The sequence below is a fragment of the Acomys russatus genome, chromosome 11, assembly GCF_903995435.1.
Source record: "Acomys russatus chromosome 11, mAcoRus1.1, whole genome shotgun sequence".
NCBI lineage: Eukaryota > Metazoa > Chordata > Mammalia > Rodentia > Muridae > Acomys > Acomys russatus.
Genome location: NC_067147.1, coordinates 7,256,806 through 7,278,293, shown reverse-complemented (window position 1 = coordinate 7,278,293; position 21,488 = coordinate 7,256,806). Strand labels below are relative to the sequence as shown.

At 46.5% G+C, this 21,488-nt stretch overlaps 1 protein-coding gene across 1 annotated transcript in view; it reads left to right on the top strand.

Moving 5' to 3' along the window:
* Vwa3b (von Willebrand factor A domain containing 3B) overlaps positions 1 to 21,488 on the top strand; it is a 178,888-nt gene that overhangs the window by 45,176 nt on the left and 112,224 nt on the right. Inside the window, 2 exon segments of the mRNA XM_051152785.1 lie at positions 12,892 to 13,009; positions 18,154 to 18,164. Coding sequence (XP_051008742.1) covers positions 12,892 to 13,009; positions 18,154 to 18,164 — 129 coding nt within the window.

Below are 21,488 nucleotides of genomic sequence, written 5' to 3'. Positions count from 1 at the left end.
ATTATTATTGTTTTAAAAGTCACACAGCTTCAGATCAACTGTGGTCTGATAAATTTAAAAGTCTTATTTTCATTTAACCAATGCTACTCAAGACATATTTTTATTGTGGTGAATTGCATAAAAGCCAAGGCCATTCATTCAGACACACTTAAGGCCCCTGTTCTGCCTGCTAACATCTTATTGGCCAGAGCTAATCACATGACCGTGTCCAGCACTGATGAGGCAGGAGGACTATTACCCCAGCAGTGAATACTGGATAAACAACAATGCAAGCTTTCATGCTTGTGTGATTCTGTGTTTGGTCCCAGGACACGGTGCTTTTTGGAAAATAAATCAACTTTGGTATCCGATCTGGATTCAAATCCTGATTTTGCCATGAATTATATAATGTTAACATGTTCCCAAGGCTTTATGCCTTTTCATTCATAGAATGGACGTAGTAATGTCTGCTTTTGGAGTGTTGGAGGTCTTTAAAGCACACGATACACACATAGAAATACACAGCACAAACAAGCTTTCAGTTAATGGCAATTGCCTATTTCTTTCTTAGAATCCCAAATAGGCACTTCCTGTAGACACTGGCTCTAGACCTTGAGTGATCCAGAAGAACACGACCACCTCTATCATAATGAACAAGTTAGACTCTCTGCACTAACAGGCTTATTTACATGTATTTGTCCAGATTAAAGCCAAGTCCCTTTGTCAGGAGGATCCTGGGGTAAGCGCCTGTGGAGGGAGGGAAGGCCTACTGTGGAGCCCACAGCCCTTGTCTCCTGGAGGAATTTTGCTCAGTGGCTAGTAGAGTGATGGGCTGAGCTGGGTCCTTTCTGTGAGTGAGTAACAGTGAGCTCAGTGAGAGGTCAGGGCATGGCTCAAGAATTTGTAAAATCAGACAGTGCTAGCGGTCACGTCTCAGAAGGCCCCCCACAGAGCCGACCGCTCAACGTATTGTTTTAGAAGGAGCTTCGACTGCCGGTGAGGCCCGGGAGTGCATAGTTAGGGCCAGATGCCTGGTCTTCTGCATTGTCCCTTAGGTTCTCAAAGCTGGTGCGTGGACCCAAAGTAGGGGTTTGGGGTCTCCTCAGGAAGAAGACTGTTGATATTAGGGTCTGGAGCAGGCTCCATTTATGTTTTTGCTTCTGTTCTTGTTTTATCATAAAAAATAAACTGAAGTTATGAATACAGATTTATAAAGTTAGATAACAGTAAAAGTTGTCACCGGGCATCTATCACCATTTATCATTAAAATGGAATAAGTTTGACATTGATGAAGCTAGCTCAGGCAAGGGACCGGTCATCGAAGCTGATGGTGCACTTGTTTCAGATGGCCTGAGTGAGATGCCAGGCTCTTTAGGTTGGCAAATTCAAGAAGCCTAGGGGTGGCGTGGTCCTGTGGGCTGCAAGCCATGCCCAGAGCTGTGTGAATGTCACACTGGCGTGAACCACCGAACAACCGCAGTGTGGGCTTTTAACTTTAATCTGCCGCCCAAGGTCCCAACAGCTTAGAGCATCGCCTTGTTCCAGGAGAGCAGCAGGAAGGGACAGCAAGGCCCACCTTTCAGTTCTAGGCTCATCTCCTTAGGTAGCTGTCAGCATCAACCCTGACTAGCTCCTCCTGCTGAGGCTGTACTGCCCTCCGGCTCCCTCAGCACGGCTGAGAGAAGAGATCATAGTTACCAGCCCAGGTCATTGATGAGACGTCAAGTGACAGACAGGCTGTGTTGTGGTCATCATCAGATCTTGGTTGCCAGATAGGAGAAGATTATGCAGTGAACTAATAAAAAGAGACGTGCCATTGCACAAGGCAGTGATGCTTTGCTGGGTATATTTTGTTTGTCTCTGGTACTTTGGACAAAATGGTACTTAAAAAAAAAAAAAGCTCCTCTGGGGCCAGCAAGATGGCTCATCAGGTGGAGGTGCTTGCTGCCAAGTCTGAGGGCCCGAGTTCAAGCCCTAGGGCCACATGGTGGGAGGAGAGAATCAATTATTGAAAGTTGACCTCTGACCTTCATGCACATGTGTGTGCTCACATGCACATGTAATAAACAAAATGCAATAAACTTTAAGGAAAAAAAATAAAAGCTGTAAAAAATTGGTCGACTAGTTTTGAAAACCTTTGTGTGTGTGTGTGTGTGTGTGTGTGTGTGTGTGTGTGTGTGTGTGTGTGTATGTGTGTGTGTGTGTATTGGCAGGGGTGGGGGAAGAATGAGTTAAAGCTATGTGGTTTTTTTTTGTTTTTTGTTTTTTTTGTTTTTGTTTTTTTTTTTAAAGCTATGTGTTTTAAAATTACATTTTATTTACTTGAGCATACATCAGGTTGCTATGTTTAAAAAGAGAGAGAGAAAAAAGAAGCAGTCCTGCTCTTGGCAGACACATGTGATCTTTAATTAGACTCTGAGTCTAGTGGCCCATCACTCAGGCCTGGCATCACGCCTCTTTGTTTCCGGCCTCCAATTTAATTTAGAAGCACTGGTTGGTGCCTGTTTGTAGCTGTTTCTATTGGCAGCAGGAGGTTCTCTCGGAATCCTCCTTCCTCTGCCTAGACTTGAGCTTAATTGAATGGGCGTGGCCCCTCCAAAGCTGTTGCCACATTACAGTTTATCAGGCGGAGGAGGGCTGTAGGGCCTTCAGACTCCTGGGCCTCCTGCCTGTTTGGTGCCTTGAATTTCTTATCATTGCTTAAGGTTAGTCAGCAAGGATTTAATAAGCTTAAAGTCTCACTAGGGTAAAGATGAGGAAATTCAAAGAAATAGATGACGAGGCTCTAACCCAAGGGACCCCAGCCTCTCAGAGCATCCATTTGTGTTCTGCTCGATGACTCAAATTGCTCCATCTCGCACGCAGTACTCCAAAAGCCAGGGAGACATAAGAACTACCCGCCCTCTGCCTTCGAAGATCCGAGCAGGATGGCTCTGACTCTAGCGAGGGCCCCTTAGCGACATCTATTTGTGGCATCAGGGTGGGAGTACATCTGTCCTATGTGTCTTTGTCCTCTCTCTGCTCGGGTCTCCCCCAGCAGCTCACGGGTATCATCCGAGAGCCTGGGCACGTGCTTCTTCGTGAGGGGGTGTTCCTCCAAAGAGCAGGAACCAGTTACTTTCAGGCTTACGAAGTGAACTTAGGACAGTAAGATGACATTAGCTTTGCAGTTTACAGTGTACTGCTTAGAAGAGGAATACATAGGGGGGCCAGCAGACAGGCATGCATTCACTGTCCCTCAGAGCTCAGATTGCCTGTCCTTTGTAGTTGGAACTGATTCTGAAAGAAGAGAGTGGCCCGTTATAAGACATGCACACTCCCTAGCTCAAGAAAGCAGGGTTCTCTCCCAAATGGTGGGGTGACACTCTATCTGTTCTATATTAACTAAAGGGCGATTTCCGTGGAGTAGGACAGTGAGCAGCCATTAGGGCCATGAGTCCACATCCAACCAGCAGGTGTTTAACTGCTCACCAACAGCATCACGTCTTAACGTGTGCTACACCACTAAGAATGTTTTCATGAAAATAAAACTACTGATTTTTACCTAAACTCTCTACTCTCTACGGATGTAGTGTGGTCCCTTTTATCAGACTTACACAGTAATTTTATGTCTCTGAATTTTTCTTTTTATTTTTTAAGATTTATTTATTTGTGTGCCTGTGTATATATACAGTGTATTTGCATGTATGACCATATGACAGAAGACAGCATCAGACAGAAGACAGCACCAGACAAAAGAGGGCATCAGGTCACATTATAGATGGTTGTGAGCCACCATGTGGTTGCTGGGAATTGAACTCAGGACCTCTGGAAGAGCAGCAGTACTGTTAACTGCTGAGCCATCTCTCCAGTCTGAAACTTTCTTTTGTGTGTGTGAAATACCTCAAAACTTTACTAGGCCCAGCTAGTTCTGCCTGTATACTTGTGTGTGGAGCTATCCCCAGCCCCCAGCAGCCTACATAGCACCCTCTAGTAATATGAGAGCTAGCCAGCTTATAATTTTATCAAAGTATATTACTTTCTGAAAATAAAAACATTCGCTACTTTTTTCCAGTGCATACAGCCGTTTCATGGTTATAATGAGGTCTTTTATTATTATTATTATCTATTATTATTATTATTGTTGTTGTTGTTTTAGATCTTCATGGCCAAATAGGGTTCAGACCACAGCCATCTTGCCACTCAGCTGGGCCAGTCTTCCACCGAGGAGCCCTGAGGGATGGGCAAAGGCCACCCAGGGACTGGGCTGGGGTTTGAGAGTTACCTGGAGTGCTTTGTGCATCACCATCTCCCAGGGCTGCAGTAAGTGTCCCTTCGACTGTGCCAGACCCACTCTCTTTCTCTTTGTTTTTCTCCTCCTGACCTAACTCATAGCATTTCGGGTACAGCAATCCAAGGAGGGGATGTGGGGTCTGCAACAATGTAGAGCAGGTACACACTCACAAACACTTGGTGGATGATACCGATCCACCAAGCTCCAATCATTTATATATATATGAATATATATTATGTAAGTATATACACATTCACACATTTTTTTCTTCCCACTGCTTACATACCCCAGAAAAATCTTTCAAGCAGTACAAAAACTGCAATGTGGTTATATTCTATTTTTCTTTAAGTGAACAATTACAATGAGTATATGTGGAAAAACACATTCCCCAATACCCTTACATGGTCAAGAGTTTCCCATATTGTGGGTAGAAAACAAATTCTTCCCAAGAACCCACATACACTCATAACTAAGCAACTTGGTATGCCAGATAATTTTCTCAGCTGGTCTCTCCTACTGGCAGGCTGCAATTTGCAGTTAAAAAGAAACGATCAATTATTTTATTATTTTTTCTTAATAAGTAATCTTATGAAACTCTTAAGGAAGATCATAAATCTAAACTCGTATGTTAAAAACAATCAGTCATTTCTACTTGAAATCCTCAGGATGCACATCTACTCATTAACATTTTTTTTTATTAAATCATATCAGGAAGCTGAGGGCAAAAATAGGTACAAGAAATTAATCATCACCTTGATCGCCAGCCCAGCTTTAGCAAGAGAGGCACGTCAGCCAGGGCCAGTCAGGGACCTTGTTCCCTGACCTCAGAAATCCCCGCCTCAACTATTAAGAGTGTGCCTCTCTGAGCTTCGCATTGTTTCCTAAGATTTTCTACATCAGAGCCACCCGCAAAAACATCTTAACCCAACTTTACTAAACCACCTACATCTCTGTGTCCTTTCTGCGGGTGGTGGATGAATCATTAATCTGCTCCAGCCACAATGATTGAAAAGATCAGTCACTATCATTGTAAGTGCTGATAACACTGGCCAGCAAGAGGCTGCAAGCCTCCTCAGAGTTTTCACGTTACTCATAGATTAGGGGGGAAGTCATGACTGCGAGGACGACAAGCAGAGCGAAACTCCCGGACAACACAAAGTCCTCAGGACACGTAGTCCTCGGGCCTCTGCTCCCACTATGGTGGTGCTAACCCGTGGGCAGCAATCCGTGAGTACTAAAGCTGCTTTATTGTTTCCCTTACATGGCCCCCAACACAAGTCCAGGAGAGAGAAAGCTGCAGATGGTGTCCTTGTAGCTGGCCGAATAAAAAGAAAGGAAACATTAGACTTAGTAATGACCTGGGCTCCTGCGCTGAGCCACGCTGAGGGCACAAGGCAAGCAGATACATTGTTTTTATGCTCCGGACACTCACAAACCCTCTTGCCAGAGGGAGCAGGGCTGGAGGCCAGGCTGGAGAGATGAGCTGCCGTGCTAGCAGCTGTCTCCTAAATATAAGCTTCTTGTTTGTGAGCGGTTGCCTTAAATTAGACTGGAGTTGAGACGATGTGTACAATAACGGTACTGGCTCACGCTTCCTTGTGTTCCTTGGAACCGAGGCTGGAGTGACAGCCAGGAATAGGCTCCAACAGTCAATGGTGGAACAGGTGCAGATCTGAGTCTGCAGAACAGAAACCAGGGTTTCCAGGTTCTTGTACCTCTTTATAGCACATTGCACAAAGACACATGGGTAGTTACAGAGGAGGTGATAGCTTATTAAGGAGAGAGAGACAGAGGGGCCTGGAGGTGTGCCGTGCCTCCCCATGGCCAGGCTCCCAGAAGTCAAGAAGAGAGAGGAGGGATGGGGTGAGGTCTGCAGTTCCGACTCCCCAAAATTGGCATAGCCCTGGGGCCTTCCCAAGCATGCCCCTGCCTGATGGAAGCCCAGATAGACTAAGTTCAACCTGGCTTCCCATTGTTGTCACCTTTCATCTAGTCATTTCTGGGATTTTTTTTTTTTTTTTTGCCTCCACTAATTTTTTATTCTCCTTCCTCAGCAGAGCAGTGAATTTCTGTTGTGACCAAATAGCTGCCAAACGTAACTTAAAGGAGAAAGGGTTTATTTTGGTTCCTGTTGGAGGGTACAGTCCGTTGTGGCGGGGGTAAGGCACAGCAGAGAGTCACATCGCATCTGTAGTTGGGAAGCAGAGGATGATGGGTACTGGTGCTCATCTCGGTTTCTTTTTTTTTTTTTTTTTTTTTTCTCGGTTTCTTTTTATGCAATCTGGGGCCCCAATCCATGAATCGGTACTGTCCACACTTAGGGCAGGTCTCCCCAACTAATCCAGAGCTCCCTTGCATGCAGGCCCAGAGGGTTGTTTCTAGGTGATTCTAGGTCTTGTTGGCGCTCAGTGGTACCCATCGCAGCAGTGGCCGTGGGTAGTGTGTTTCATGGACACGAGAGTGGGGATGATGCAGAAAGCTCAGTTTTCTGGGTATCTGGTCAAAGCTTGATGGTGGTGAGGTGAGGGGTATGCCTTGGAAGAAGGGCTGGCTAACCAATTGTGGGCAAGGGGGGGCCTTGGTGCCCTGATAGGGAGCATATGGGCTCCAGAGGGCTGGCAGGACGGCATTGTGAGTAGGGTCATAAAGGCAGAGTGTTGAAGCAATATTAATGGGGAACCTTGAGTTCTGGACTCAGGGAGGGTCACCTGTCCATTATTACATTCTATCTATCATCTATCTATCTATCTATCTATCTATCTATCTATCTATCATCTTTGTCTGTCCGGGAACTCACTCTGTAGACCAGGCTGGCTCCAACTCACAGAGATCCACCTGTCTCTGCCTCCCAAGTGCTGGCTTTAAAGGCGTGCGCCACCATGCCTGACATATCACTTAACCTTAGCACCCACATAGCACAATCAACACATAGTAGGTTGTCACTTCTTTGCTAAAAGCACGTATCAGCCAGACTAATCCTGCAGGTGAAATGTAGACGATTTGACAGAGAAGTGACGCTGGGCAGCACCATCCCACCGCCACACCGGGCCTTAGTGTCCTGGGTCTCATTTGGATGGTTGAGTCCTCAGAGGTCAGGACACACAAGTTTTCTTCATGTAGATTCATGTCCCCCATCACAGCCTGAAGATTTTCCATGTCACAGAACCCACGGAGGTTTCCCAGGCCTCATCCTCTGTCCTCTTGTGCTCCTAGGGGGCTTCTCGCTCCCTAGCCTGAAGCTCTCAGATGTCCAGAGAAGCCCCACAGAAGGAAAGAGTCCCTGATCAAATGGCAGTCCTCCTCACTGCCTGTGTAGTAGCCTACAATTAAATGTCTACATCCTGAATCAGGGCCTTTATACACTCTAGGTTTTTCACCAGCTGGTTTCTGTTCCTCATTTCTTTTCCTTGTCGGCAAAGCTATTTGCAGTGTAATTGCCAGCGAGTGTAGGCGTTGATAGTGTCTACAGTACAGTCACGAAGTCAGTGCAGTGACAATCCCAGTTCCTGCCAGAGGGTGAGCATCTGGTCACTGCCACCCCTGAGGCATTTCCTGCCACTGGATGACAGGAGGCCACCCATATCTCCTTGGAGGCATTTCCTTTGACATGGCGTCTGGTATACTATACTAAGATGCTACCATCAAGAGGGAAGCCTTGTCTCACTGGAAACTTTTAAAGAGTGGGTCCTACTACTTAGCTCCTCCCTGCTGAGGCAGGCAGCTGGACCACCTTGGTTTCACATAGGTCAGGAGTCCTGTGGACATCAGGTTTGTGTTTGGACTCTTCTAGAGTCCCAGCATGGAGCTCGGCACACATTGAGTTTCTCTCCTTGAGCTAGGAATGGCTTGGAAGTTGTGCTGATCGTTCAACGTTGTCAGAGCTTGTCACTGGTGTCATCAGGGTGAGAGCCACCAATGCCACCTCACTCACTCTGGTTACCTGTGGGAATGCCAGGACCCTGATGTCATTTGCTCTTTCTCTGCCCTTCTTGGCTGCATTTCACAAGTCCCTCTTGATGGCTTAGCGCCAGTCCTTTGGTCTGGGTGGGCAAGTCACACAGGCGCTCATAGACTGAATGGTGGCCAGTCTCCATCTCTGGTTATAGAGTCTTCAGTTTCTGTCAACTATAACGTAGACAGGAATGGTCAGTGGACATGTGGGGAAGGGGCTCTTGGGCCCAATCTCTAGGGAAAGCCAACGAGCCAGCTGAGTTGCTGTGATCTATGCTGTATCACTGGCCTCCATTTACTCAGCTGTAAATAGAGAATAGAGTTTCCCTACAGGGTTGTGGTGAGATAAAGTGGGAAAATACTTAGAAAGTCCCAAACACAAAGACATACAAAACAGCAGCTTCACATGATGTTGCTCCCAGGGGATGTGAGCCTTTTAACATGAGTTTCAAAGTGCTACTCTGAGGTCAGAGGTCAGTGCAATGGGGGCACTTTGGGCCAGAGGCTTCTTGAGCCCTCTGGGCCATTTCCGTGAACTTGATATACTGTTTCTGTGTGCGGCTGGCCTCAGCTGGGTTGGTCCTCAGAGGTCAGGATGCAGGACTTACGGCTTTATCCCTTCTGATTTTGACTGGAGGATCTCCAACCCACAGAGGTTCTCTGTGCCTCATCCTGGGTCCCCTTGCCTTTCCAGTGGGCTTACCTCCCCACTCAGCTTTAGCTTCCTGATGTTTACCTAGGACCCTAAGAGGAATTCTTGATAGAAAAAGCCCATAGCAGGCACCCAGCAAAGGCGTTTATCACCCGCTGCGAGTTTGACCCCTCTGTGGCCGTTCGTGCTAACATCACCAATGGCCCCCTGAGCCAACTCTGCACATTCTTCACAACAGAAGGTGGTTTGGGGGTTCTTCTTGTGGGCTCAGTGTGAATCTCTTGTGCCTAGCAGGCTGTGGCTGAGAAGCGCAGGAACTTGCCTAGGTGGGGGCCGGGATGACAATGGGTGACGCCACCTGTCACCACCCTTCATGAGGTCTCCAGCAATTGTTTTTCCTTTTACTCTTTTTAAATATCCCCCCATTTTTGTGTGTGTGTGGTGTGTGTGTGTGTGTACATGTTCACCTGTGTAAGCAAGCATACACATGTGTGTATCGGAGAACAACCTGAGTGTCAGTCCTTGTCCTCCAAGGGTCTCTCTGTTTTTTGCTACACTGTGTTCCAGGCTATCTGGTCTCCTGGCTTCTGGAACATCCTCCTGTCTCTGTCCTTCATCTTGCCTTAGCAGCACCTGGACTACAGATGTGCACCACCACACCCAGCTTTATATGCACTGTAGGGATTTGAAGCCTAGTTCCCGCTTGCACAGCAAGCCCTTTAGCCACCGAGGCATCTCTTCAGTGCCCCTTCCCCTTTAGTCCTTGAAGGAAATGTTACTGAGGTTTCTGACTGAAATGGGATAATAGGACTCCATCCTGCCCTCTTGAGAGGAGAGGAGAGCAGTCAGGCTGTGTGCAGGATCTGTACCTTGAAAACCATGGCTTGACAGCAGAACTGGTGAGCCTGTCGGCTGTTAAAGTTATTTTTTTATAAAACTGTGTATGTTTCTCTCTTAACCCAGCTATCACACACATAATTGAGGCTCCTTTATGTCTGTTTAATAATCAGCTTCATAACCCACTAACTGAGCAGCTATTACTCCATCCTTAGCCCTCTAAGCTAATCTGACTTCCAGTGTAAATCCCAGAGACACTTGTACTTTGTGGTTTTCCTGATCCAGCTCCTTCTCCTGATGTCTTCTTGGACCTCTGCCCATGGCTGAATCCCCTACTTCCTCCTTCCCTGCTGGCAGGAAGTCCAGCCCTATTCTCTCCCCTGCTCAGTGACTGGCTGTAAGTTGATTTATTGGCATATCAGGGGACAATTGGGGAGAGTCTCAGAACAAGGGCTGCAACCAGATATGGGGGGAGGGGTACAGAAACCAGCATTTGAATTACACGATACCCTTACATAGGCAGCAGGGACGGGGCAGAGAAGGGAATGCTACCACAACTTGTCAGAGGGCTTGCTGCTGTGCGACTGGCACAGAATAGGTCTCAGTAGATATGACGGGAACTGTCCGTAGCCACCCAGCTCTATTCTTTTCTTCCATAGAACAGAACTTGAGCTTTACTTAGGACCACAGTGAGCCCTGTTTTCCACTAGGGCCAGACAATGCCCTGATTCGAGGCTCTAGCCACAGGCAGGCAGTGAGGCTCTTGTGTAGAACTTCAGGGAAAGGTGCCCGTGAGTGACTCTGTATGGGGACGTTTGTCCTCCTCCGGACTCTAATCAGGATGTGCAACTTGTCACTCTAGATGCCCCCTTGCATCTAGTGTGACTCTCAGGACAGGGGATGCGCTGTGGTGGTATAACAATTAGATGAAGTATAAATCCTGACTTTTTAAAAACATTTATATAATCTTTTTGAGAGAATTGTAGATTTACATAGTTATAAGAACCAATACAGGTATGTGAAGTAGCATTTAGAGGGTTTCATCTCACGAAATTACAGGAGTTGTCACAGCCAGGATTTTCACTCTGATATACTTAAGATCTCTTATGTTGGGCTGGAGAGATGGCTCAGCGGTTAGGAGTACTGACTGTTGTTCTAGAGGACTTAGGTTCTGTTCCTAGCACTGCATGGTGATAACAACCATCTGTAGCTCTAGTTCCAGGGGACCTGGTGTCCTATTGTGGCCTCCAAGGGCACTGTAGGCAGGAGGTGCAGTAACACACAGGCAAAACCACTCGAACATAATTTTTTAATTAAAAAAAAAAATCAACTTATGTTGTGTTTTCATTCCTACGCTCATTTCCCTCCTGCCCCTCCAGCCTCCTTGACCCCTGGAAAGCCCTCCTAGGGCCCGAGTCTTGATGACAGTGGCACGTCATCCCAGACCTGGACCACTTAACCATGGAAACACAAACATCTATATTAATCAAATCATATCACTTAAAAGATGACACGCAGCCAAACCCTGCCCTGCACCAGGTCAGAGAAGAAGGCTGGAAGATGGTTTCTACCGTGGTGTACAGGGAAGACTTATGAAAGTGCCTTCAGAGAGGCCGGTACCTCAGCCAAGCCAAGAAGGGTGGGGGCGCTGCTTCCACAGACATTCAATGCCACTTGCTCTTAACAGCGGCTGCGGCTTTCTTGAGGTGTTTCTGCTGTTGTTCCTTATGTTACAGGAGGATCATGTAAAACATGTTAAACTATTCTGGCTGCCACAAATGTTTACAGGCACTGGGTATACCCCAACATCTGCATGCAGCGTGGTTCATGGAAGTTACACACTTCTTTGGGTGACATTTTTGCTTGGTTTAAATTATATATACATATTATTTTAAAAAAAAATATATATATAAAGAAAAATATAAAGTATATATATAATATTTTACTAGTTGCTTAAGGATTTCATACACGCATACCATAGATTTTAAGCATGTTCACACTCATCCACCAACTCCTCACAGATCCATCTTACCATCCCAGTCTCCTAACTCCTCCTTTCTTTTTGTCCCCTCCCCTCTTATAACCCATGAAGTCTAATCTATGTTGCTCCTACGCTCATGTGTGTGGTGACATCTGCTGGAGTGTGCTTTACCAGGCAGAAGCTATACCCTGAAAGCAAACTGACTTCCCATCCCTGAAGCCCTCAAATGCTAATAACTTCCCAGTTAGAGGTGGGGGGGGGTTCACATGGGGGCTCATGTGCCCCTCCCCACTCTGGGCTGGAAGGTTGGCTGGCTTCCTCTTATGCAGACCTTGTGGAATCAACTACAGCTGCCGTGAGCGTATGAGTGCTGCGGTCCAGTCTTGTTCTGAAGACATTGCTTTGCCAGGCCGTCCTTGGCTTCTGGCTCTTACCATCTTCCCACGCCCTCTTCCTCAGTGGCTCCTGAGCCTTAAGGGAGGGTGTGATGTAGATGTTCCATTTGTGGCCGATGACTCCATAAAATTCATGCTCTACACTTTGACCAGTTGTGAGTGTCCTTGCTAACTGCCAAGCAATAAACAAGAAAACTTCTCCGATGAGGTCTGGGAGCGAGCTACGCTAATCTATGGGCATAAAGATGTAAATTTAGAGGGAGTTTGAAACTCGGTCCACTTAGCTGTATAATAGTGGTAGATTTACCCCTGGGCCTGTGAGCTCCTCAGCCATGAATTCTTGGCCAGATTTACAGCAACAAGCATGTGTTTCCTCTTGTAGAGTAGATCTTAAATCCAAATAGAAAGAGATTAGTTGCTCCCATTATGTTTGTACCACTGTTGCAGCCATGGGCAGATCTTGCCATGGCTTACAGGATTCACATGTTGATGACCTGTGGCCTAAGCTGCCTTTGAACTTGAGTCAGTCCTCCTGCCTTGGCCTCCTGAGCACTGGGATTACAGATGTATGCCACCATGCCTGGTTCCCTTGGGGATTTTAGTTCTGATTCTCAGAAAGAGATTAGTGGGGGCAATACAACTGGATATTCAGAGATGTTCTCAGATGGCAGAAATGTGCCATGCCTGCTGGGACACTGCAAAGGTTGTGTGTGTGTGTGTGTGTGTGTGTGTGTGTGTGTGTGTGTGTGTGAGAGAGAGAGAGACGGGTGGGCGGGGGGTGGTCTGTTTCAGCTGCCTGCTCATACTGTGCATCCCTTTCCAGGGGCTGGTGTCAGAGAGGATGTGTTTCTCATTTGGAGAGAAATGGAAGAAGCCTGCAGCACGCTGGCTCAGATCCAGAGGCTGGTGGACAAGTCTACGCCTCAGGCAAATTGCAGTAGGTGCTGTTTATACATTGAAGCCTGTGGTGCAGAAGAGAGTTAGTGATATTGGTGGCTGGGGGTAGAGGTGGGTGGGTTGGAGTTCTATGCTTCTAAACGGGAGAGCTCCTTAGCTCAGCTCTGAGGTGTTCTAGGGAGAGTCACTGGATCTGTGGTGTGTGTGTGTGTGTGTGTGTGTGTGTGTGTGTGTGTGTGTGTGTGTGTGCAGATATGTATACACATATACACATGTGCTCATTCTACAGGAGAACCATAGCTGGATAAGAATAATAATTAAAGCTCTAAAAACAGATTTTTCAGGAACTGCATATAGCAAGAGGAGGAAACAAGGCTTGGTATAGAGCTGGCCTCAGTGCAGAACCCAGCACAGACATGCACACTGTTACGTAGAGCGATGTCTATGAATGGAAAATTACTAGGAGGAGGAGATGTAATGAATAAGGAGGCTTCTGTCTGGATGGACTCAACAGGGTTCCTGCTGAAGGCTGGGTCAGCTGTGCCAGGGGTGATGAACATGAGGAATTCCACTGAAACATTGAATTTGATCATTTATCAATTGGGGGGGGGGGTATTCTGGTTGTAGCATTTCATTGATATTTGTGCTAGCTATGCAGAGCTGACCGTGAAAGCCCAAAGATCGAGGGTGTTTGACGTGAAGATGAAGAGGAGCCTACCTCTTGGTGTGTGTCAAGCTTGGTCACGGGAGAAATCTTCCAAGAGGCAGGTGGGGTCAGAGCTCACTCCATAGCTCTGGCTACCCTGAAACTCACTACATAGACCAGGCTGGCTCCGAACTCACAGAGATCTGCTCGCCTCTGCCTCCCAAGTGGTAGGATTAAAGGCATGTGCCACCATGAGTTGTTTTTACAGGGGCAGTGAGCATGAAGGGATTCAGGGCTGGGTCAGCTAGACTTAGCCTTGCTTACAGACGGAATCCCACCCAAACCGCCTGTGGCCGGCCACCAGCCACTCACCCTCACAGAACTGCAAAGAAGGCGGCACTCACTGCAGTTCTCAAAAAAAGGCCACTGTTCTTCCTTGCTGAATACAGACATAGGCTAGGCCCAGGCAAGAAACCTAGAAGATGTGTTTGTTAGGGATAGGGCCTGTGAGGGTTTGTGCTATCAGCATTAAGAAAAAGTACTTAAATGTATTTGCGTTTCTGTCTTTAGATGTTTTTTTATGCTCTAAGCAGCAATGACAGCCATTCCATGGGTTTATAGGAGCAGGGATAACTCAAAGGCAGCTGCTTTGTTGAAGGCCCACACTAACAGTGGGTGACAGTTCATGAAAGTGGGAACCCCGAGCTCTCTACTCAACTTGCAGGCAGCTCTACAGATCTAAGAACCTCCTCTAGGCGTCTTGGTTGGGATGAGGTTCTTCTCAGCAGGCCTTGCTGCATCTGTGCTTTTATAACCTTAGAGACTAAGAGGTTTTGTATATCTTGTAAGTTTTAGGGCCTTCCTGAGACTTATGAATTGTTTACTTTCCCAGTCTTAAAGCACCCCCACCCCCACCCCTAGAACTCCTCAAATCTTAAGGATCTCCCTCCAACACAGAATGTTCCAATCTGGAGGAAACTGCCACACATCAACAGTGACAGCAAATATCTAGTGAGCACCCATGATGTGCCAGGTGCTGCCCCAAGGGACTCAGCTTGTGCTTGGGTTATTTCATCTTAAAACAAAACAAAACAAAAACAACCCAAAAACCAAAAACCAAACATCTGTAATCTGGGCGTGGTGGTACACACCTGTAATCCCAGCACTTGGGAGGCAGAGGCAGGCAGATCTCTGTTGAGTTCAAGGTTAGCCTGGTCTACAAAGTTAGTCCAGGACAGCCAGGGCTACACACAGAAACCCTGTCTCAAACAAAACAAAACAAACAAAAAACCCTGTAGACGAAATCACTGTTGTCACCTTCATTTGGTAGGTAATGAAACTAAGGCACAGAAGGATTATGTAAACGGCCAGTGACCACACAGCCAGCAGAGCAGGGTCTTTCCGGCCCCTTTGTCCTCTATTAAGTTAGTGGTGATGCTGTGTCCAAGGGGGAATCACTGCCCAGTTACCACCACACCTACCCTCGTCTGAAATGATGAGAGCCTGGCCTGGTGCCTAACACTTCTTTTCCATCACAGAGAAGCAAGCTCAGGGAATCTTTCCCAGTGAAGAAACAAGAAATATTTTTTCTTTCTTTTTTTTATAACCAAACCATTTTCTGTAACAAAGGGCTTGAGTTCTGTAGCAAGAAAGACCTATTTACAAATCCTTACAAGGTTAGCCTGGGTCGTTCTCCTTCAGCCCTAGTTTGTCCTTCTGTAAGATGAATAGAATATCAGTCCAGGAGGTTATTGCAGACATTAAGTAAAAGAATGCTTGGTCAGCACCAAGCAGGTCCTCACTTTCTCCTTTGACTTTAAGAGAACTGGTGCATCGATCCTCTGAATTCTTAAGTTAGCAGAGGATCTGGCCAGCCTTATGTGTCAGGCACCCTAGTGGGTGCCTCACAAGGATCTCCCTCTCTGGCTGTTCTAGCAGCTTCCGAGAGGCTCTGCAACCCTGCTCTGGGCTAAGTAACTTGCCCAAGGTGATGTTGCTGGTCAGTGACCAAGCCTGGATTGGAAAGCTGTCCATCCTGGAAATTACTGATGTCTTCATCCTCCTGCCGCGCGTGCTGATTTGGTCCACATGCGATGGCGCTTGGGTATTTTGAGAGAGCGCCCCAGCTAAGAGCCCCTAAGGAGCAGGCTCTGAAATCCCTGAAGGCTACAGTGTACCTTCTTGTACTGTCCTTGTCATAGAGGCATCATGAACATATTAAAAATATGCTGCACACACACACACACAATTAAAACACAAAGAAAATGAATGAGCTGTGATCTGAAATTCGATAATGGTCTATAGTACCCTTTATTTCAACCTAATATATACATATCCTGCAAAAAAAAATAACTCCCAGCAGCCATTTTTTTTAAAATACTCAGGACGTACCATTTATGTTTTTTAAAGATTTATTTTATTTATTTTATTTACTTATTTATTTATTTATTATACAGTGCATACCTGCAAGCCAGAAGAGGGCATCAGATCACATTATAGATGCTTGTGAGCCACCATGTGGTTGCTGGGAATTGAACTCAGGACCTCTGGAGGAGCAGTCAATGCCCTTAACCTCTGAGCCATCTCTCCAGCCCGTTCCATTTACGTTTTAAAGGGGAAATTTGATCAAGACCATTCCTCCATTGGGTAGTCACCTAGGCCTTTACCTTAATTTGACCCCAGCATCTACACGGAGAATGTCTGACTACCCCTTTCCCACTCAGGCCGTAGTCAGTGAGGAAAAGTCTTCTCTGTAGGAAGGCAGCAGCTGGGGCCTAACAGCTGAGGGGGATGGCGGGGAGGGTGCAATGGGTTCAGCTTGTCATTCCAGTAGACCGCAGATGAGTTGACAGAGGGTCTCTGGAACTAGCTGTCCTCATGTCCCTGTCGCTGACTCACCCCCACACCCACCTCCCCTGGCTGTGCCTTGGTGGGGGGTGGGGGTCAGTCAGCACATGTAATAATGGGAGGCGGTGACAATGTCTGTCAGAGGTGACTCATTAGCCTGGGACAAGGCAGTAAAACTCACATTGGGGATTAACTGTTTTAATTGCAAGAGCAGGTCATAAAATTTCCTTAAGGAAAAAAAAAAAAAACAAAAAACTGACCCCCCTCCTCCAAAATATACAAAACAATGAAAAGACAGTGGACACCAACCGACAGAGGCCATGATCCACAAGGCATTGTTGCTCTTCGTAGTTGATGGCTATGCGAGACCACGGGGCAAGGAGGAAGAAGCCAGGGGGAGCTTGTCACAACTTGCTAAGTGTGGGGAGACAGGGCAGCTGCTGCTCACAGCTTAGCAAGCCAGAACGGGAAGAAACAGGAACCCCAAATGACACGCAGAGGCTCCTTCTTGGCAGTTCATCTGAGCAGCTCACACGTGTAAGAAAGTTGTCTGGCAGGCAGGGCGAGGTTGGGGGGGGGGGCGGGAGCTGCTGGAAGGAATTAAAAGAAAAAAATTAATGCTCGCACAGCCTCAGGAACAAGAGTCAGAGAACTGTGTAACTTATGGGGGCGTGTGTGAAGACTGCCTAGGAAGGTCTTCACCTCAGCGGTGGGCAGTGGTGAGGCCTGAGTGGAACACTGCTCCGGACACTCCTCAGATGCCATCAGGGTAAGACATGGAAAGAAAAAAACACCAAAGTGTTTGCAGGTAACACAGCTGCATCTCGCAACAGAGAGGTTTAGGTAGCCCAGAACCGTCCGGCACGCACCAAGAGCCACGACACATTCAGTCAAAGATTATAATGCAGGAAAAGAAGCAAGAAAAGGTGACCTTAAACGAGAAAAAAAAAAAAAAAAAAAAAAAAATCAGCCAAAATGGATGGGGGAGAGGCAGAATGTCGTGGCAGCCCAGAGAGCTGGACCCCTGTGCTGGTTAGTTTTCTGTCAATTTGATACAACCTAGAAGAGCCGCCTCCATCAGATTGGCCTGTGTGCATGCTGTGGGGCATTTCCTCGTTAATTGATATTGGAGGGTCCAGCGTACTGTGGGCAGTACTTTCCCTACACAGGTGGACCTGGGCTGAATAAGAAGGCTAGCCGAGTACGCTAAGGAAAGCATCCCAGGAGGCATCACTCCTCTGTGATCTCTGCTTCAGCTCCGGCCTCCAGGCTCCAGCCCTGAGCTCCTGCCCTGCCCTCCATTGAAAACAGACTATGGTGTAGAAATAGAAGCCAAATAAGCGCCTTCCTCCTCCAAATTGCTTTGGTCAGTATTTTATCACAGCAACGGCCAAGAAAACTAGGACAGCTGGCCTTCATCCCTGCACCTTCAATTCTAAGCATCCCAGAGTGAGATGCCTCCCTGGTTGGTGCAGGGAGGAAGAATTAAGGCCAGGCCTTAGACTTGAAAGCCAGTACAGATCTGCTACAGTGAGACAGTGTTGGACAAAGCTATATAATATACCTACAGCCCAGCCACCATCTGTAGACGGGGCAGCTGGAGCTGTGTTGGGCCAGGTGGCTGATCGCTTCTATCACCCCTACTTCCATCCCAGCTGCAGAGCAAGGAATAAGACTCAGCTCACCATGGGGAAGGGCCAGGTGCCGTGAGAATTATGGACTTTTGGTTTCCATAAGAAACTCAACTATTATCAGAATATGGTGCCTTTGCCAGGTGCAGATACGTTTCTCCGATTGTGTGATGCTTGGAATTCTGGGAACTTTTCAGATGGTACATAAATGCTAGGGCCCTGATAGGTGGGTGGTCAGTGGTTGTTGGTTGTTTATGGGGGCCGGTGGCAGTCGGTTAGTAGACATGCTCGAAGAAAAAAAATGAGAAAGAAATTAGATTCAGAGATCTTTTTCTATCTCTCTCCCTTCTTTCTCTCCTATCTAATGATAGGGGGTGAAACCTGGGTAGGGGGATAACAGTTGGGAAAAAGAAGAACCCACAAAGTAGAAAAGACCAGCTACAAGCAAAAAAAACCCACAAAAAACAACAAACAAACAAACAAACAAACAAAAAACAACAACAACAAAAAACCCAAGAAGAAAGAAATGAGATGTAGGGATCTCTCCCTCTGTCTCTCCTCTATCCTTCTTTCTCTCCTATGTAATGATAGGGGTGAAATGGGGGTGGGGATAAAGGGTAGGAAAAAGAAGAACCCACAAAGTAGCAAAGTCAAGTCACAGTGAGGCACAACTGTTATGGGGTCAATGCTTAGAGATGGGGGTGGGGATAAAGTGTTATACCACCTGGTAGAGACTTGGGCCCAAATGGGACACACTTGAGTTTTGTATCTCTGCCAGCTGTGTGATGGGCCTCAAATACCCAAGATTGTGTGAATATTTGAATCTGTGAGACTGAGAGGTGGCCAAACTTAGCACACGCCAGGATGGTTAAGGGACCACATTCACCACTGTTACCCCAACCTTGGACCGCGTAGCATGACCCAAGATCCCACGTGGGTAAGACAATTGGAATCACAAGATCTTGTCCTGGAATTGAGTGCTCAGCTGGTCAAACATAACCCAAGGCTTGTCCCAATGGCCTCCATCCTAGGCCTGCTAGTGGATGAGGCCTCTGAAACAGTTGTAGTGGTAGGAGAAGGCATGCCACAGAGGGACACTAGACCTATGTCCCACCTGGCATCACCCATGGTGGTTGCAATGCTTATGAATCAGGGATTTAACTCATCAGCTGGCAACCCATAGCTATGTGGACCTTGGTTGTAGCCTAGTTGTTTGGCTGGTCTTGGCAGGTTGGCTTAGGGTGTAACATAGGTTTGTGGCAAGGGTAGCCATAGCCTGAGGCCGGTCACTCACTGTGGTGATGTCCTGAGCCAGTTAGAATCCTTCAATGTTTGACCTCAGGCTGGTGACTATGAATGAGACACATGGGCCGTTCTAGGTCACAAGGAGTGGCTTGTGAGGGCAGCCGGTTCAGCTGATGGGCTGTCTTGGTTCTTTCTGAACAACGCACCATCAGCATATTCAAGAAATCTGGGCCTGGGTTGCCCTTTGTTCCTGAAACAGTGACTGTATGCTGACAGTAGACTCACAGCTTATTTCTACCTGGGTGCCACCCAATGCTGGAAAAAAGGAGAAGTGACCACATGACTCCGTGTGTCAACATGCATCTAGCAGGTGTGTCCGACCTTTTGGCATTGACACATGATGCCGTCATCTACAAGATTCATGCTCAAGAGCTACATGATCCAGTGACAAGGTCACACACAAAAACTTCAAAGTATTTTAAAACTACGTTTATTTATTTACACATATATGGATGTTTTGCCTGCGTATGTGTGTGCACCCCATGCATACCCGGTGCCCAAGGAGGCCAGAGGAGAGCATTAGGTTCCCTGGCACTGGAGTTACAGATGCCTATGAGCTACTGGACCTAGGTCCTCTAGAAGAGCAGCCAGTGCTCTTAACCATTGAAACCACCTCTCCAGCCACTCACAATGTTTTAACTAAGTTTCCAGGCTTGTGCTGGATTGCATCATAGCTCTCCTGGATGGCACGCCTAAAGCTTTCAGGAAGCCATGACATGATACATGGGAAATAAACAATTTACTTTTGAATAAGCAATGGATCGAGGATAAAAATCAAGAAGGAAGTTAAATTTTTCCCCAGAAACAAAAGAAAAGGGAGACACAGCACATCAAAGTCTATAGCATAGATAGTATAAACATGAGAGTAGGCTGTCGCTTTGTTCTGTTGACAGTGTCCCCTGCCTTACAGAAGGTCCCATTTATTAATTGTTGACCTTATTAAGGCCTGGGCTGTTGGTGTTCTGTTCAGGAAGTTGTCTCCTGTGCCAATGTGTTCCAAGTTCTTCCCCACTTTTTCTTCTACTAATTTAGTGTCTCTGGTTTTATGTTGAGGTCTTTAATCCACTTGGACTTGAGTTATGTGCATGGTGACAAATATGGGTCCAATTACTTTTTTTTACATGTAGGCATCCAGTTATACCAGCACCATTTGTTGAAGATGCTATCCTTTTCCCATTGAATAGATTTGGCTTCTTTGTCAAAAATCAAGTGACCATATGCATGTGGATTCATATCTGGGTCTTCAATTTGATCCCACTGATCAACCAGCCTATTGCTGTGCCAGTACCATGCTGTTTTAATTACTGTTGCTTTATAGTACAGCTTGAGATCAGGTATGGAGATTCCTCCGGAGGATCTTTTATTGTACAAGATTGTTTTAGCTATTCTGGTTTTTTTTCTTTTTTCCATATGAAGTTGAGAATTGAACTTTCAATGTCTTTAAAAAAATTGTGTAGGTATTTTGATAGGGATTTCATTGAATCTGTAAATTGCTTTTGGTAAGATGGCCATTTTTACTATGTTAATTCTCCCGATCCACGAGCAAGGAAGATCATTTCATCTTCTCATGTCATCTTCAATCTTCACCCACCCTACACCAGACAAAGGTCTAATATCCAAAATATAAAAAGAACTCAAGAAATTAAACACCACCAAACCAAATAACCCAACTGAGAAATGGGACTCAGAACTAAACAGAGAATTCTCAACAGAGGAATGTCAAATGGCTGAGAAACACTTAAAGAAATGCTCAGCCTCCTTAGTCATCAGGGAAATGCAAATAAAAATAACTCTGAGATTCCATCTTACACCCATCAGAATGGTTAAGATCAAAAATTCAAGTGACACCACATGCTGGCGAGGATGTGGGGAGAGAGGAACACTCCTTCATTGCTGGTGGGAATGCAAACTAGTACAGCCACTTTGGAAATCTATCTGGCGCTATCTCAGAAAACTGGAAGTAAGGCTTCATCAAGACCCAGCTATTCCACTCCTTGGAATATACCCAGAAGATGTTCCAGCACACAACAAGAACATTTGCTCAACCATGTTCATAGCAACCTTATTCATAATAGCCAGAACATGGAAACAGCC